We start from the raw sequence: 19,010 nt of genomic DNA on the forward strand, positions 1-19,010 counted from the left end.
GAAGGATAGGATGAAAAAATATGACTAGTTTTCTACTGTGGTTCCCTGAAAACAAGACCCTGTCTTTTTTTTTTGCCACCAAAAAAGGCACCAGGTTTTATTTTATTTATTTTTTGGGGGGGGGAAGGGTATGTCCTCCACTGACTCACCTCCCTTGTGTCACCCCCATCCTCATTTTCACTGTCAGAGGCCTTCAGGAACTTCTTCAGCCAGCAAGGCTCTCCTGACGGCCTCTGCAGCCTATAACAGAGCTCCAGATTAATCCCTAGCTCTGTTAGCAGCTACAGAGGCCTTTAGAAAAGGCCATCAGGAAAGCCTTGCTGGCTGCAGAAGAAATAAGCCCTAATTAAGGCCTAGCTGCAACTGTTGGAAAGTAAGTAGTAAGGCAGCTCCACCACCCCCATCCCCACCCTAGTTTAATCTGTCCCCATGTACCCTGGAGAGGGCGGGGCCTTAATTAGGGCTTATTTCAGGGATAGGACTTATATTGGGTGCACATATAAAAATCAAACTAGGACTTACTTTCAGAGTAGGTCGTGTTTGTGGAAACATGGTAAGTTAACACAAATTTTCATAACCAAAATTCCATGGCTTAAGCCTGAATCATGTAAGCCAAATATCTTAGCTACTATACTACAGTGACTACAGAAATATTAATGGGTGACTTGATAAAAATACAAAAAGAATCTTGCAAAAAATATTACCAGGCACCATTGGTAATACAGGTCCTGAATAAATGTATTTGTGCAGAATGGCAGAAAAATGGTCCCAAAAAGTAAGACTATCTATTGATTTGTTTTAATTTTTCCACCATCCATTAAAGCCTCTTGGTGGTTTTCAATAAAAAACAAATCTGAAAAGAAGATTTTAAAAGCTGAAAAAACAACAACAATTAAGTACAAAATGCAACCAGTAAAATTAGCAAAAACTTTATGGGCCCTTCTGAAAGTTAGTAAGACATTAGGCTCATTAATATTGCAGGGACCCATATTCTTCAGGTTTTGGTTGGTCAGAGATAGTGGCTAGTCCACAGTTAATGAGTACTCTAGAGCAGGGGTTGCCAACGTTTTGGACCACAGGGACTACCAAACTCATAATTTTAAATCCCAGGGACCACTAACTGGTTCTGTGGACGTGGCCTAATTTGTGGGTGTGGCTTGGTGCTCATATGACTGGTTGGGCATGGCTTGTATGTAAATATTATAAATACTGATTTTTTTTTTATAAAAAAGAGCAACTTTTACCCAAAATCAGGCAAAGCAAACAGGCAGATTGAGTTGCTCACAGAACCACAGATTCATTCAGAGATCTATCTATCTGCCATCAGCTAGCTTAGTCTGTCACATAAAATTTGCTAGCAAGCAAAGTCACAAAATTAACTCACAACACACCATGTATGTAAATATTGAACTTTTTATTAAAAGAAAGCAACTTTTACCCAAAATCAGGCAAAGCAGGCAGGCAAATTGAGTTGCTTACAGAATCATTGAGTGATATATCTGCCATTGGCTACCTGAGTCTGTCACATAAAATTTGCTTGTCGTGAGTCTGCCCTGAATAATAGAACCTTCAGTCCTAAGGAAGGTTCTAACGATTAGACAGAAAGCAAGAAATGCAACAATTTCCTGCTTTCTAGCTAATCTAAATCTCCCTGCACAGCAGAACAGCTGATGATCGGGGGGCGGGGGGGGAATAGCAACTTAGCAGGCAAGTTTGCTGAGTAAGGAGTGAGTGGGCGGGGAGGCTTTCCGGGGGCCATGTGGGCGGTGCAGCCTTGTGTTTCTGTGCAGCCTGGATTAATTGCTTTGGGGGTGTGCTCTGGAGGTGACATTTCTCTGCAGACCACCAAAATTTTCTCGTGGCCCGACAGCTGCTCTAGAGGAAATGGATTATGAAGACTCATTTTAGTCAGATTTTGAGCCATGATTTAGTATGGCAAGAGCCTTAATCATGCTTCCAGATGACCTATGATGGGACCAGGATGACAATGATGCATCTGTTCTTGTGCTCCTTGATCTCTCAGTGGTTTTTGATATTGGTGACCATAGTATCCTTGTGAGCTACCTTTCTGGTCTAGGGATGGTGGCACCATTTTACAGTGAACCTCTTCCCTTCTCAGTGACTGGTTTCAGTCAGTGCTGGTTAGGGAGCAAAGATCACTCCATACGTTTCTCCTTTGTAAAGTGCTACGTGGTTCCACCCTCTCTCTCATCCAATTAATATGTATAGGTAGTTATTCGGTTATGGCAGCATTTGAGATTGGAATTACTGTCACTAAATGATGCAATCTTAGCAAAATGTCATGTAACCACATCATTTAGCAATGACCATCCCAACAGTGCTGATTGCCATCATAATCCCAAGATGACCAAGTAGTCCCAGCAGTACAGGGGTGCTAGTCTCAACAGCTCACAGAGTGCTAATAACCAGAAGACAGCAAAGAAATACATCTCTCCCCATCATCCTATCATCATCCTTTCATTCCGCCACCATCCTGTCTTAGCTGTCTGTACCTATACTTCCATTCTCCTGCTATCAGAACCAATGAAGATTCTTGGATGAGAAGTGAAACATTTTCTTCTTTGTTGTCAAGGAAAAAATAGTCTGGTTGCCTTTTGAAGAAAAAGTACTTTTGAGACAACTATGACCTGGGTGACTGAGAATCTCTAGAGACAATATACTCCCACACCTCCACTTACTTACTTATTTACTTACTTACTTACTTACTTAATTTATTTATTTATTCGGTTTGAACAAGAAGTGTTATTTCTGTATTTTTATAGCCATCTTTATTTCTTCTAGGCAATTTTTTTAAATAGGCAGAACAAACCATTCTGAATAACTGCATCTCATTTCCAATCATATGCTATTACAGGGAAAATGACAATGGCTCAGACCTTGCTAAACATCATCACTTGTTGCTATAGTTAAGTAATATCTATGTGGTTCATTACAATACCAATATCTACAGTACATTTTTTTATATGAAATGAGAAAGGATTTAAAGATATCTAGGAGTGGAAAAAAATGAGAAAGCAAACCAATTGATATCTATTTCACTTTCGGACTCAATACACTCTAGAGCAGGGGTGCCCAAACTTGGCAACTTTAAGATTTGTGGACTTCAATTCCCAGAATTCTCCAGCCAGCTATGCTGACAGGAGAATTCTGGGAGTTGAAGTCCACAAGTCTTAAAGTTGCCTAGTTTGGAGACCTCTGCTCTAGAGATTAATTCTATTTCAATTCTTTATACAGAATAAATTATCAAAACTACTTACGTGTGCAGGTAATAGTGATATACTGTGACAACTTCTCTTCGGGTATCATCAATCCTGCAGCTTTTAATTGCTTTTGCTGTTGTTCCAAAGGATCATAGCTCCTAGGGGGAACTTTAAGTCGTTTTTTGGTCCTCACTGGGATCACAAGACAAGATGGGGCAAAACGGGCAACATTCAGTAAACATGTTACCCCCTTTCAATAAAAAAAAGCAATGTTATACAAATAACTTTTAATTACAGCTATTTATGTACTCTTACCTTCCCAATCCAAATAAATAGCAATATGAGCCACATTTAGAGACATATTAAACATACATAGAAATTCAAATCTACAGATGAAAATATGTTTCTTATTTCAAATAAAGACATATGTTTTCTTTGAATTGTCAGGAAATTCCTTCTGCAAATGATCTTTGCTTTTCCAAACAATCTTTGCTTTTCAATACTTTTCATACTGTCTTTTCAAAAAGAAAAAGGCAATCTAGACATACAAAAGTCATTTCAAAGCAAAATATAAATTATATAAGAATAGAAGATTGCCATATTTTCAGAGATTGCTAAGAAAATATGACTAGTGCAAAAACTAACTGGATCTGTGGGTATCATTTGCTAAAACAAATCATATTTGTTTAAAAGTTTGGATAGTTTGTACCTAAATATTGAACAAACCCAAGTAATGATTATGTGCCATCAAGTTGGTATCAACGCTTAGTGACAACACTGATTTTCTCCATGACTCAACTAATGAAGTAAGCTTAGAGTTCACTGTATTGAGCAAACTAAACTGATGCTGAACAGCTACAATTCTGACAGTAGCTCTCCAAAATTCCTAGGAGTTTTTCTAGATGTGGGTTTAAACTTAGGAATTTTACCATTCAAATTATATGTCTAATCACTGTTCTTCTTGCAGACACATATGCAGTGCTCACCCAGAATAAAATCTGCAATTTAATTTGCTTGGTTTTGACTTAGCATGCTGTGCAAATCCTAATAATTACTTAATGGCATATATTTCAACAGAAACATATTGGGCTTCTGTCTGCTACAAGAGAACACACGTTTAAGAAGCATATATTATATTAAACACTATTCACAAAATAAGTATATTCCAATACCCAACCCACAACAAACACCCACTCCCCCACAGCAATGAAGATGCAGATCCATTCAGTAGTATGCTTACTTTCTGGGAAGTCCTGAAATTCTGGCTGGGTGTCAGGATAGTAACTGAGCCCACATTATCAGTATATGATGCCATTTTATGTTTTAGCTAGTTTTAAAACTAATTTTTATACTATAGATGGGCAGCCATATAAATATTTGAATCATATTTTTCCTTCCTTTCCTCAGAAATATTTCAACAACTTATTTCAATGATTGAAGTAAACTAATTAACATTTTGTAGTGTTCTAGATACGCAGACCATTATTTTCCAAAACAGCTAAATTTCTATACAATTAGTCCCAAACTCTTCAAATGTAAATACCGACATCAAAATCCTCACGTATATCATTCAATTTCCCTTATTTTCGTAAATGATAAAGGAATCGTTTTCTCCATTTAGAAAGAGAGAAGCTATTGGTGGAAAGCTTACTTCTTATATATTTGATTTTATCTAGATAATTAAAAGCAGAACATGATAAAACATAAAGTGACTGCTGTAGTCATCAGAAAGTGCTGCAGTAAAACGAAAAAGACAAATACACACATAAAAAGAGGCGTTCTAATAATTACGAAAACCATAAATTTCCATTCGCCCGAAAAACACGCTCTATCAGAATTAACTACCAGTGAAATTTCCCTCCCAATATTTAAAAGAGAAGGACATATACCTACCTTAGCTATATTTAGCCGCGCGAAAGCCGCCATATTGCGAGCGCCGCTTTGCACGACGGGATGAAGGAGGGATATCGAATGTGACGGAATACCAGAGAGGCGGAGACGGTCGCGGAACATTGCGGTAGTAGGGGATCTGATGGCCCGCAGCGTTCTAGTTTTTAATTGATACTTCGTCAGCAAACAAGAATGAGTGGGGACGGTTAGCGTCGCCAAACCGAGGGCATAAATCGTCTTCTAACCTCAGACATGCACAAGTATGCAAGACACCATAGAAACATCACATGGATAGTAGATTTGTTTTAAGCGCTTTGTAACTCTTCCTAAATAAACAATGTTGTCATTCTGCTTGAACGCCTTTGCAGAAAGGTGCTATATAAAAACGCGTTGTTGCTGCTATTCGGAGATGGTATTTAGTAATCAGGATGCCTAATCGTACTTTATTACCGAATTATCCATCCATTGAAAAAGCAATACCTGTAAACTAAACTAACGATATTAATCGATAGATTCATGAATGTCGTTTTTTACAAGCCCGAATTAAGTTTTGCAAAATGTGAAGGTAAGTGCGTACTAGGATAAAAATGAAGATAGTAGTGAACTGAACAATAGTACTTTCTTATTAGGCAACAAGCAAGTAGTGTACAGATAGTCCTTGATTTATAATCATTCATTTAACGACTGTTAAAAGTTACAAGGGAACTGAAAAAAGTGACATATTTTATGACCATCACAAAAGATAAGCATATGACGCTGGGACACTGCAACTGTCATAAATAGGAGCCATTTACCACATGTCCAAATTTTGATCATGTGACCATGGGAAAGCTGCAACAGTCTTAAGTGCGGAAAAACAATCATAAATTAACTTTTTTCAGTGCCAGTGTAACTTTGGTCAGTAAGAGACCGAGAGCTGACATGGCCCTTTCCAAATATATTATTTTGTATGAGTTATTAATTATTTAACTTACTAAGATTATTTACATTTAAGTAAATAATTTCCTCCTTGGCTGTACTTTGTTTCAAATATAATTGAAGCCAAATATGATCTCAGTGTGGAAAACATTATACACCTTTACTTAAGAAAAAAATTGATCATGAGTCTCTATTTGCTCCTACTTGCTACAGTCGAAGTTTATGTTAGAGCTATAAATCTGTCTAAATTTTACCACTTAAAACGCTAGATTAGGTTTCTACACAAAATTCAAAGGGGAAAAAAATCTGAACATATATCCTGCCAGAATTTGGCCTTATTTTAATGAGTTTAGTTTTCACCTCAAGCAGATAATTTTAACAGTGCTTAATTTTAATCACCATAGTTTCTAATGCATCATCGTACTGCAAGGGAAGATTTTTTTTGAGACATATAACTTTTTTCCCTCAGGTACAACTTGGTTGGCTTTGATTACTTGGATCATATTATTGGTATGTCCCAAGTTACATGCCCTGATTGAAAGCAATACTTCTTGCCTATCTCAGGTAGTAATATTCTTAAGCTAATAATCATGGGATCCTCTTAATATGGACTGTACTAAAAGCTCTGTGGCCATACTTTATCTTAAGGAATCATCAACCTGGTGGCACATAACTAATATTATCATTTACACCAAATTCTCTTGGCTGGACATGGAGGAGGCCAAGTTATAGGAGAAGCTGCTATAACTGCAGATAGTGGAGCAGAGTAGGTGGTAGGACTTTCTAACACAGTCATGGATGAGAATGTTAATACTGTCTCACATGGAATGCCATTTTCTGAATTATGCCAGTATATTATGGAAAGAGCAGTTATCAAACTAACCTTATCCCAAACCCACACCTTGAGCTGCAGATATCAAAGTGAAACTCTTCCTTCGAGATGTTGGCAAACGAGTGAAACCACTATTATATAGTAGTCTAATTCTGATATAGTAGTAGTCCTGATTCCATTCTACTGATGACTGTTCCCCACAAATCACAATACAGCAAATCAATGCTATAAATAACACCAATACCTTCTACATTTCTATTTTTATGTTTTTATTGTTCTAGAGATATTTATTTGTTAGGATTTTAATGTTTTAATACTGTAGAGTATCCAGTGTCATATTGTACAAGATGGGCAGCAAATTAAACTTTTGTCTTAATTTGTATATTTCTTTTTTATACTGTACATAAGAGAAACAGATTTTGACAGGAGAATTTCCCATCTCAATTTGAAGTGATATAATCCCAATACAGATTTACCACATCAGTCAGAATAGGGTTTATAAATACTATTCTTTAACCTACTTTTTCTCTACCTTAGCAACATTAAGTTGTGTGAACTTCAGCTCCCAGAATTCCCTAGGCAATGCAGCTAAGATTGATTAGATTGTGAAATACTGCTTTGACATGCTGCTATTCTGTTCTGTTCAGGGGTGGGATTCTACCAGCTTGCACCTATTCGCTAGAACCGGTTCTTAATATTCTAAGCAGTTCAGAGAACCCATTGTTAGAAGAAATTACTGGCCTAATCCTGTAAGGAAGGCAGGAAGGAAACATTCTGGTGTTGCTTACAGAAACTGCCTCTCCATTAACCCTTATTACATTCTTGGCAGGACTAGACTTCCTGTCTCAGGAACATCTCTGGAGTTTTTTTCCCCTCCTTTGCTGGTATTTTGCTTGTGTGGAGTGACCATTCAAAGTCATAATGGCACTGAAAAGAGTGACATGACCATTTTTCACACTTAGGACTGTTGCAGCATCCCCACAGTCATGAGCGGCCAGGCAAGGAGATACGTGCCTCGATGTGAGTGATATTGAGTTGGCCATGCCCAGCCAATAACATGACCACTAAGCCATGTCCACCCAGTCACATGACCACCAAGCCACGCCCACCAACTAAGCCATGCCCATAGAACCGGTTGTTAAAAAATTTGAGTCCCACCTCTGGTTCTATTGGATATCAAGGTTATAGATTAGACTAAGAAAAAGAGTACAAAAAAATATAGTCATCTACTTCTGAATTGCTGCCCAAAGCAAAATAAATATTATATACAGTTGAATCTGTCCATGAAGTCATCTGGACTCAGATATTTTACTTTTTCCACAAATCACTATAAGCCATAAAACGTATTTTTGACTTCCCTTTAGTGTAATACTATGTGACCACCACAACTGACCCCAAAGCATATGTTGCTAAATGAGAAATTTGTTAAGTGAGCTTTGCTTCATTTTACAACCTTTCTTGCCATGTTTTTAGGTGAATCGCTATAGTAGTAAATTAGTAACGTTGTTAAATGAATTTGGCTTCTCCTTTGACTTTGCTTATAAGAAGGTTGCAAAAGATGACCTTGGGACTCAGCAACAGTCATAAATATGAACCAGTTGCTAAATATCTAAATTTTGATCACATGATTATGGGGATGTTACAAGAGTTCTGACTGAAAAATGGTCATGAAGTCACATTTTTAGGACCGTTGTAATTTTGAACTGTCACTAAATGAACTGTTGTAAGTTGAGGACTACCTGTATGTGTGTTCAGCTAATGTGGTTTGTAACCAAGGTTTATAGCTGGAGTCCATCCAAATACTGGCTTATCTAATGAATCACAGTTTATTTGAACTTTAGTGTAATGTGTGTTTTTGTACTTACTGTCTGGGTAGATATTTTACAACCCTTATTTGAGTACAATTATTTTGCAATCTGAAGTGTTCTGCATTTATTTAATAAGCTTTTAAAATGTTTTGCTTTACGAATTTATTTATATTTATGTTTGAGAATTTAAATGTCCCAGACAATTTAAAAATGTTTTTAACTCTGTGTGCAAACTGGCTTGACTAATACATTTTCAAAATTTAAAAATGTATGCAATTCAGAAGGAACTATACATGCAGCTGCTCATAATGGTAGTTAGACACTTTAGAATGAAATATGTTGGTATGTCTATCAACCCAGCTCTGTTTCTAATCCAGGAGCAGCTGTTAGTTCCTTGCATTAGTGCCTGCATTCTCTTTTGGCCTGGAGAAAACAAATTGACTTTAAAAATAGTAGAAATACTAATAGTTGCACTGATGTGTCAGATAAACAATTAGGGAAAAATAAAAGCTTCTTTTTAGCAGGATGAGCAAAAAAAAATGACGTATCAACAGCATGGTTAGTTTACTGGATATTGATGTATGGCAATGCATTTTGCTACAAAAGAAGTAACGCTCACAGCCTAGTTAAATAAAGAATGCTTCACTATATATAGATGCGTACCGTTTACTTGCAGGCCTGTTATTTTTTTTCCTCCTCTGGCTTCTTCTTTTTTCTAATTAAACTCAAGCTCCCTCAGCTATTTACCCATCTGATCTACGAAAGTGGAAAAAGCTACAGGTATTGACAAAGTTTTTCCAGAAACAATACAACTGAATCTAAACTGGTAGCACTGGCATTAGCTTCCTTATTTATATCTATTCATCAAACCAGGCCTCTACAAATGGACTGGAGTGTATGAGACAATAATTGCACTGGAAAATAAGAATGAAAATAAGATTTGATTATTTATAGACCATTTAGTCTGGGTATTGTGATCATTAAAATATATGCTAAGCACAAACATATTAAACTTCAAATTGGATTCACACCATGACAATTATCAAAGAGCCAGCTTTAGGGGAGGGTAAATCATGATCGTGTACTTGTTTTTCACAACCTTATTCAGAAGTATGTACAAAAATAGAAATATCCCTTTCTGACATTTCTGGCTGTGAAATTTGCTTTTGGTCCCATCTCCAGAAGAATTCTGTGGGGAAAACTTTGCAACACATCAATTGATAAGCAGCTCCTTTTTTCTGCTCCAGAACTTGTTCACAAGCAATTTTCTACAAATGAAGCGTTTCCCAGCAGAGCTGTTCTTGGAAGAATAAACTATACAGAGAGGATAATCGAAGATGCATCTCTGCTCTGTCTATACATCACCTTGACAACATCAACCCTTAACAACCAGATGTTCATAAACAGGCAGACCTCCTGATTCCCATCTTTTTATATAAAGATGTTGCTGTCCTCTTATCCATAATTCCAGCTGGGCTCAGAAATGCAGTGAAATCTATCATCTTCTGCAGAAAGCACAATAGGCCCATATTAAAATTATGGCCTTTGAGAAAAGAACAAAAAGAAAAACTGGATTATGGAGGACAATAAAACAGCACATTTTCAAATTCCTAGGAATGTGTTTTTTTTACAAATTGTATAAGGAACATGGGAAAGCATGTAATGATTATGCCTATGAGAACATGATGATCCTCTCTGCCACCTTGAAAGCTAAAACATTAACCCAGAATCTATAGACTGCAGGAATTTACTTCCTCATCCTAGTGTTTTAATTTCTCAATAGCAGTCACCATTTTCCCCACTGTCTCAAGTGAAACTATCAGTGAACTGGTATGTCTGCATATTTCAGCAGCTCAAACTATAAGATTCTTTCCCCCCCCATTTCTCCAAATTTATCTTTTTTTCTTCTGTGGCTTTTCTGCAGCTATTTGTTTTTCTCCATTCTCCATTCTATTCCCCATCTGTTTCTACAAATCCTTCTGTTATTAGATTTGCTTTCCCAAGTGCCCTCTCTGCAATCATTGGTTTCCTAATGGTTGTTTTCCTCAGCAGCTCCACTAACATTGGCTCTTTCCTCTCCACAATTGGCTCCTCTACACATTCTTTTTGCCTTTGCTTGGGTGAGCATTAGGAATATGATTGTCTCCAGGCCAGTTTCTAGAACATATTTATTGTCTTCTGATAAGGATACAAGCATTCACATGGCATCCCTTATTATTATTATAGCTACTTCAGATAGTTCTTGCTTTGTCCAATCCACTGGTTCACTAAAGGATTTTTGCTTCTGAACTCTTCTCCTATTATGTATTGGTGACTAATATTCAGAACTTATAGATATTTAATTCAGAACTTATAGATATTTGTCTAATATTTTCCTGCTTGGGGGATGCCTGACATTTACAAGCAGTTCGCACCTATTTGCTAGAACTGGTTGTTAACATTCTAAGCAGTTCAGAGAACCGGTTGTTAGAATAAATTGCTGGCCTAATCCTGTAAGGAAGGCAGGAAGGAAACATTCTGGTGTTGCCTCTCCGTTAACCCTTATCACATTCTTGGCAGGACTAGATTTCCCGTCTCAGGAACATCTCTGGAGTTTTTTCCCCTTCCTTTGCTGGCACTTTGCTTGTGTGGAGTGACCATTCAAAGTTACAATGACACTGAAAAAAGTGACTTATCACCATTTTTCATACTTAGGACTGTTGCAGCATCCCCACAGTCATGAGAGGCCAGGCGAGGAGATGCATGCCTCGATGTGAGTGATATTGAGTTGGCCACACCCAGCCAATAACATGACCACCAAGCCATGTCCACTCAGTCACATGACCACCAAGGCACGCCTACCACCTAAGCCACACCCACAGAACCGGTTGTTAAAAATTTGAATCCCACCCGTTTATACTTTTTTCAGTCAACTCTTATAAGATCCACATTAGTGCCTCAGTGTATGCTTCTAGGTTTTTATCAACATCCTACAACAAAAGCCTTCACAATTTGATCCCAAAAGGCATATTATTTCTCCTTTATTTTCCTCTGGAAAGTTCTGTGGACTTTCTGGCATTTAAAACACAAGTCCCCCACCCCTCTGTATACACCTCTTTCAGACTGAATTAAATAAACATTGCAGCTCTCTTATTTGCCTTAGATCTGCCAAATCAAAAAAGGGGAGTCCTCTTTTTATCAGTAACAATACATCAGTGACAACTGTTCTCATTACTATATCTTGCTTTTGTTTATTTTCTACCTTATATTTATCTTATCCAGCTCATTGTGAATTGAAAAGTGAATCCAGTTGTACTAATTCTGTACCTTTCCTTAAATTGTCTATGTGGTCTCATTTATTTTTTAACAGTCATACTAGCTATGTACCTAGTTTGCTGCAGGAACGACTTCCCAACTTTGGGGTACAAAGATCTAAATGTTTACTTTAAAAAAGCAGATCCTGGTGTGTATTTTTTGTGTAGCATAAAATATTGCATATATGGTTTGTCATTCAGAAAATTATTTGTAGTTTCCCATTAATCAAGCTTGTGAGGATTTTTATGAAATGTTTGCACGTTTCTTTGTTTAGATATTGGCAAATGTGGATTTGCCACATCTAGGCATAGATGAAATAAAAGAGAAGAGTTTTCAGTTGAATCTTAAATTTCAATATTTCCTTTTTGAGGTCAATATCTAGTTCCCCCCTTTCAGGGGTGGGATTCTACCAGTTCGCACCTATTCACTAGAGCTGGTTGTTAACATTCTAAGCAGTTCAGAGAACCAGTTGTTAGAAGAAATTACTGGCCTAATCCTGTAAGGCAGTGGCCCTCAACCTTTTTTGTACCACGGCCTGTTACCGGCATCACAAAATGATCCACGGACCGGTACCGGCATCAGCACGCACGACCAAGGCAAGGCAAGGCGAGCCGAGCGACCGGCCAGCCAGCCGTCCCCCGCTTCTTCCCACCACCTTCAACACCCCCTTTGTACCTTTTTTGTGTTTTTCGAGCTGTTTCTTAATCTCCTCCTGAGTAACGCGAGACTCCACCGCCATCGGGACGGCTCTCCAAACGCCGCTTTCCAACAACCGACGACTGACAAGCTCACCTGGAAGCACTTTCTCAAGCGCCATCAAAACAAGATGGTGGTGCCCAAGCAAACCAGTGGCCCAGTAAAAAATGATCCACAGACCGGTACTGGTCCGGGGCCCAGTGGTTGGTGACCACTGCTGTAAGGAAGGCAGGAAGGAAACATTCTGGTGTTGCCTCTCCATTAACCCTTATTACATTTTTGGCAGGACTAGACTTCCTGTCTCAGGAACGTCTCTGCAGTTTTTTCCCCCTTCTTTGCTGGTACCTTGCTTGTGTGGAGTGACCATTCAAAGTCATAATGGCACTGAAAAAAGTGACATGACAGTTTTCACACTTAGGATTGTGGCAGCATCCCCACAGTCATGAGAAGCCAGGAGAGGAGATGCATACCTCAGTGTGAGTGAAATTGACTTGGCCACGCCCATCCAATAACATGTCCACCAAGCTATGTCGACCCAGTCACATGACCACCAAGCCCCGCCTACCACCTAAGCCACGTCCACAGAACCGGTTGTTAAAAAATTTGAATCCCACCCCGTCCCCTTTTCCTCAATCTGTTTGGTCTCTTAAAATCTGTAAATATTCTCTGCTTGGCTAGAATTGCATTTTTGTTCCTTTTAAAACTTTTTTTTAAAGAATCAGTAATAGTCATATTTTCTGTAGTGGTTTCTCATGCTGAATACTCTGTTCTTTTAATTCTGTTCAATGTGAAAAATGTGACCAACTATCTCTTATGGGTTCAGTATTTTATTTCTATTCTTTTTCATGCATGAGTACAAGTAGTTCTTGACTTACAACCACTCATTTAGCAACTGTTTGAAGTTACAATAGCGTTGGGGAAAAAAAGTAACTGTCCTCACCCTTAGGATCATTACAGCATCCCCACAATCCTATGATCAAAATTTGGGTGATTGGTAACCAGCTTGTATTACAATGGTTGCAGCATCCTGGGGTCATGTGATCCCCATTTGCGACCTTGCCAGTCAGCTTCCGTCAAGCAAAGTCAAGCCAGATTCATTCAACAGCCACATGATTCATTTAACAACTTCAGTGATTCATTTAATAACAATGGCAAAATGGAAATTCTGGTTTCAATTGTGGTTGTGATGTCCTGTTATCTCCTACCTTACTTCCTTACTTCACTGGCCTTTTTAAAAGCATTTTCTTAGCCCAGATAATCTCCTTTGTTTCTCAAAAATGTCCTCATGCCATTTTACTTTAGATGTTTCAATCATATCTGGCTGGTACTACTATATGTGATGAAACCAGGTTTACTTGATCAATGTCTTTCAAGTTTATTTTGGGAATAAATGCACCTCAAAACAGCAGTTCTCTACTTTCTTCTCTCTTCTTTTTCTGGTAGCACAATATCTTAGGTCTTAGGAAAGGGGTTATTATGTCCTGCCTCTCATTTCCTTAAAGCAGTGTTTTTCAATTTCAGAAGCTTTAAGATGTGTGGACTGCAATTCCCAAAATGCCCTTAATCGCATGCTGGTTGGGGGAATTTGGGAGTTGAAGTTCATACTGTTAAGACTGCTAAAGTTGAGAAATACTGACTTAGAGAATTAGTAATATATCAAAAATTGAAACCTTGTTCAACAATTACATTGTACAGGTAGTCCTTGTTTAGTGACCACAGTTATGATTAGTAATTTGGTCATCAACCAAAGAAGTTGCTAAGTGAAACCATAATTGTGCTTACAATCATACTTCAACTTTCCTTTGCATTATATCAGGGGTGTCAAACTCATGACTCGTTGTCACAGTGGTGTCACATGAAGTGTTGTGATTTTTCCCTTTTGCTAAACTGGGCAGGGCCAGCATGTGACACATCTGGCCTGTGGCCCCGAGTTTGACACCCCTGCTTTATACAGATGTGAAAGTCATAAATATGAAGATCATTTGCAAAGTTACTTTTCATCATTGTTGTAATTGCAAATATTAATTAAAGGGGGACTACCTGAATGAATGCATAATAGGGAAAAGTGAATTCTGTTTCACAGTACAGAACTTTTTTACTTATATACAATACTTCACTTTTTGACCAGGATATTAATGCACCTCTTTTTTTAAACAGATTTTTCCCTTTTTAAAAATTTGCCAACTGCTTCTCTCATTATCTCTATTTCTCTGCTTTTTGCTACATCTTGCTTATAAGGAATTGTCCATTTAAGCCCTTACTTTCTTTAGTAGGATGAAAATCATTTATCGTTTTATCAAAGACTGAGATGAAGACAAATCAGCACTCCTTAATTAAACAGAGTGCCTGAAGGCTGATCCTGCCCATTGTATAAAATCAGGTGATCTTTTTGGTCTTAGCTTTGAAAGAGAAAGAAGAGAAAGAGAAGAAGTTGCACTGCACAGAAAGGAGGAAAACTAAAAGTAAAGGATTGAGATAGCAGATGAGAGAAAAGATTAGAGGAATGGAAGAGAGGCAGGAAAAGGGAAACAATCAATAACAGCACCACTACATCATGAACTTCAAAGTCAAGCAGACCAACATTGCAAACGTGGTAGATCAAATGCTTTCTACATAAGCCTAACATTTGGGATACTGATTTATCTTACATAGAAGACACACTAGAATTCAACCTTTGCTTTTGCCAATTCCAGCAAATATTTTTTGCTTTTTTGGCAGCCTTCTAGAATACTCAGAAGTTTCACCGTTTGAATTAACAGTTGAATCCAAACTGGAGACATTCCAACATTTTTGTAGCTGTTGGAACATAAACTGCTGCTGTGGTTAGGGTCAACTTGCTTTCTGGACTTTAAATCCCTGTTGGGTTTATGACACTCACACAGTTCTCTGACATGTTTCACAGCTGATCAACAATGACAAATGGAAAGTACAAGGAAACAGCTTGTAGCATGAACCGGCATGCCATATGACTGATCTCAGCAGCAGGCAGTTGAATAAATATGTAGCAACACAGGTTAATGGAGATATTTGAGGAATTCATTCTTTGTGAATTCCAATGGGAACTGACTTGACTGGTACCTCTGGATTTAAAGGGGAGATTGGATTACACTCCTCTGACTTTCACATTACATTTCCAAACTCAAAGTAAATACCTGAATACAAATATATTTTAATATATATATTATGTTCAAAATATATTTCTAAATAGTAATATTTTGTGAATTTTCAAAACTAGCCAATTAACATAGAAAGAAGACTGGATTGATTGAAGAATGGATACATGATAAACTGCCATAGGCAGTAAGTAGGATAAAATCTCTTAATTTCTAAATAAACTTGTTTATATTTTGAGCAATTAGACAGTAAGTAGGGTAAAATCCCTTAATTTCCAAATAAACTTGTTTATATTTTGAGCAATTAGGCAGTAAGTAGGGTAAAATCTCTTAATTTCTAAATAAACGTGTTTATATTTCAAACAGTTAGGCAGTAAGTAGGGTAAAATCTCTTAATTTCTAAATAAACTTGTTTATATTTCGAGCAATTAATTTAATTGCTTAAAGTACCTCTCTGAACATCTGTTACCAACACCCCACAGCCATCCACATGGAAACATACAGCAGTAATGTCACTGCTGTTATCTGACTTTAAAGCATTTTATTTAATTGTACTAAGGTTTATACTAGATTTGTCAGTTCTGAGACTGGTGGCACAGTGGTTAGAATGCAGCATTGCAGGCTAATTCTGCTGACCGCAGGCTGCCAGCAGCTTGAGTCTCATTGGCTCAAGATTGATTTGGCCTTCCATCCTTCCATGCTGGGTAAAATGAGGACCCAGGTTGTTGGGGGCAATATGCTGACTGAAAACCACTCAGAAAGGTCTATATAGCACTATGAAGTGGAATATAAATCTAAGTGCTATTGCTATTTCCAGAGTGTTTTTGGATTTGTAATTACAGACAGCAGTGAGGGTATCAGGCTGGAGAACTGGATTAGACCACCAATAACCTATTTTAATATAAATATATTTAATATACATTCTTTGTTTTACTTGCTCCAAGCTAGGTACTGAAAACACTGAGTTTCATACTTCCAAATATTTAATTTTGCTCTATGAAGGAACTATTAGATTATTTCTTTGATTTATCTTTCAATGATTTCCACCACTTTTCTATTCTAATGGGACTTCAGACTTCCCACTCAGTGAATATTTTTATAGTCCAGCTTTTTGTTTCCTTACAGAGATAATATAACTTAATGAGAACTGGAGTATACCTGGCAATTTACAATAAACTCATAAAAGCAATAAACAAATATTATACAAGGGTACAAATATATTTATTGAAAACAGTATTAATACTTAATACTTAATTTTCAATTAAAATACTGGAACAGCAGATGAAAACAAAAGATTTGTGTAATAGTTATCAAGTACAGCTTTTTGCTAAAAGGAGTGTTTTATATTATATTATATTTTTGATAATGCATATGCTTGCAGTCATGGGTATGTAAAGATAGTTCAGAACAAAATTAAGTGGTTGTAATAGTGATTATCTTAGGATGCAGAGTTCTATACTAAAAAAATGAAAATGCTTACATCTGAAAATTACTAGCAAGCATGCATTAGATTCTAAAACTAATTAAATTAAAAATGTTGCCAGATTTTGCACCATGTACAAAATTTAATCTAAGCAATGTTCTATCTTCCTATTCCATTTAGAAAACTTTATTTCACCTTTTAACTTATATTTTTACAGGAATATATCTATTCCAAATTTGCTTGGATTTCTTTGTAAAACCAAAGTGTATTCCGTCCACACAGAAGGCTTCTAACTACTCGCTGCAACCAGAATATACAATAAAACTACATTTGCATGGGAAGGGAAAGCATATACAAACTTGACTTCCACCAAACTGCAACATGTATCTTTTCTTGAGATATTGACAGTTCCCATTTAATTTTTCAAATGCCAGCCTTTTTTATTTTTGTCATAGAAAATGCAAATTATAACAGAAGATATAAAGTGCTTATCAATATAGTAATGCTAATTTATTCTTAGTTCACAAATTATTCATTCACCATAAATCCTAGCTTGTGACATATCCACAGTTCATATACAGTGGTAGTACTCATCGATTCCAGAAGTCATGATGACTACCAAAGAGCAAGAAGATATGCCGCAAGATAGAATAAGCTGTTCCTTACATTTTTATCTCAAATGTGATGTTAAATGCAGAACTTGAAAAATTATTTAGACTGTTTCAAAACAATACAAAGGAAAAAGGAAAAAAAATGCAACTAACATTTCAAGGTGACAGCAATTCCAGTATGCCTTGCAAGTTGAGCCCATGGGCTGTTTATGGGTATGTTATGCAAACTCAGAAAAATTGAATTAATCGAATACATTATGTTTAACCATGGAAAATAACCACTATCTTTACACCCCTTTTCCTCATTGTTGCCAATCTGTCAGAATTGTGAATAAGTTCTCAAAAGTGTTCAATACAGTATTGTCATACAGATTTAACAGATAGTCAGAGTTGGAAGGGACCTTGTAGGTCATCTAGTCCAACCTCCTGCCCAAGCGGGAGACCCTACACCATTTCTGACAAATGGCAGTCCAATCTCTTTTTGAAAGTCTCAACTGATGGCGCTCCCACAACTTCCGAGGGCAAGCTGTTCCATTGGTTGATTGTTCTCACTTTTGTGCTCAATTGTTTATATTGCTTGAAAGCTTCTTTGGGAGCATTGTTATTCTTAAAGGCAGGCTACAAATAACTGCGGTACGTTTAAACACCCTTACACATGTATGCAAACACAATCACCGAAATGGCTGAGGATAAATAAATAAATAAATAAATAAAAATCTCTCTCTCTCTCTCTCTCATTTCAGGGGTAGGTAAAAAAATCTGATCTTAGCTGCACAAATCCGAACGACAGCTAAACAGAGGCAAGGGAAACTCTCTTGGATGCCATTTATTGTTAATGCGGGTTTAGTTAGGTTGGTTAGATCTAGAGATAAGCCACCTTTAGATACGGGCCACCTATACCTCGCCTAACCCCCCAAATGCAAAAAACAAAATTCCCTAATATTTTTTGCAGGTTAATTTTGCCGGATACCGTGAACCACATACCAACCAATCACATTTTAGCCTAGAATGTTGCGTAAACCCAGTTCGACGTATCTTGTGCACGGAGTTAATTAATTCTTTGCTTTTATCTGCAGGTCTGAACAGGAAGACGCGCGAGAGCAACCTCTGACCTGTGCATGCCACATTTCTTATTTCCATCCCGCCCCGCGAAAGATGCTGCTGAGCAAAATTCAAGCCCTCGCTGGGTTTTTTTTTAAGCCAG

At 37.3% G+C, this 19,010-nt stretch overlaps 1 protein-coding gene across 2 annotated transcripts in view; it reads right to left on the reverse strand.

Annotated features, from left to right (window-relative positions):
* The window catches only part of MRPL45 (mitochondrial ribosomal protein L45), a 26,809-nt gene extending 7,801 nt beyond the window's left edge, over positions 1 to 19,008 (reverse strand). Inside the window, exons 1-2 of one of the 2 annotated variants that reach the window (XM_087918417.1) lie at positions 18,919 to 19,008; positions 3,279 to 3,471 (exon numbers count right to left, since the gene is read on the reverse strand). In XM_087918417.1, the coding sequence (XP_087774543.1) occupies positions 3,279 to 3,471; positions 18,919 to 18,933 (208 nt within the window). In that variant the 5' untranslated portion in view covers positions 18,934 to 19,008. Of the gene's footprint in view, positions 1 to 3,278; positions 3,472 to 5,114; positions 5,181 to 18,918 lie in introns of those variants that run through there. The other variant, XM_026710824.2, reaches the window with a different exon arrangement.
* Between the last annotated feature and the right edge of the window lie 2 nt (positions 19,009 to 19,010).

The sequence above is a fragment of the Pseudonaja textilis genome, chromosome Z (assembly GCF_049901715.1).
Source record: "Pseudonaja textilis isolate UNSWEBS1 chromosome Z, rPseTex1.2, whole genome shotgun sequence".
Taxonomy (NCBI): domain Eukaryota; kingdom Metazoa; phylum Chordata; class Lepidosauria; order Squamata; family Elapidae; genus Pseudonaja; species Pseudonaja textilis.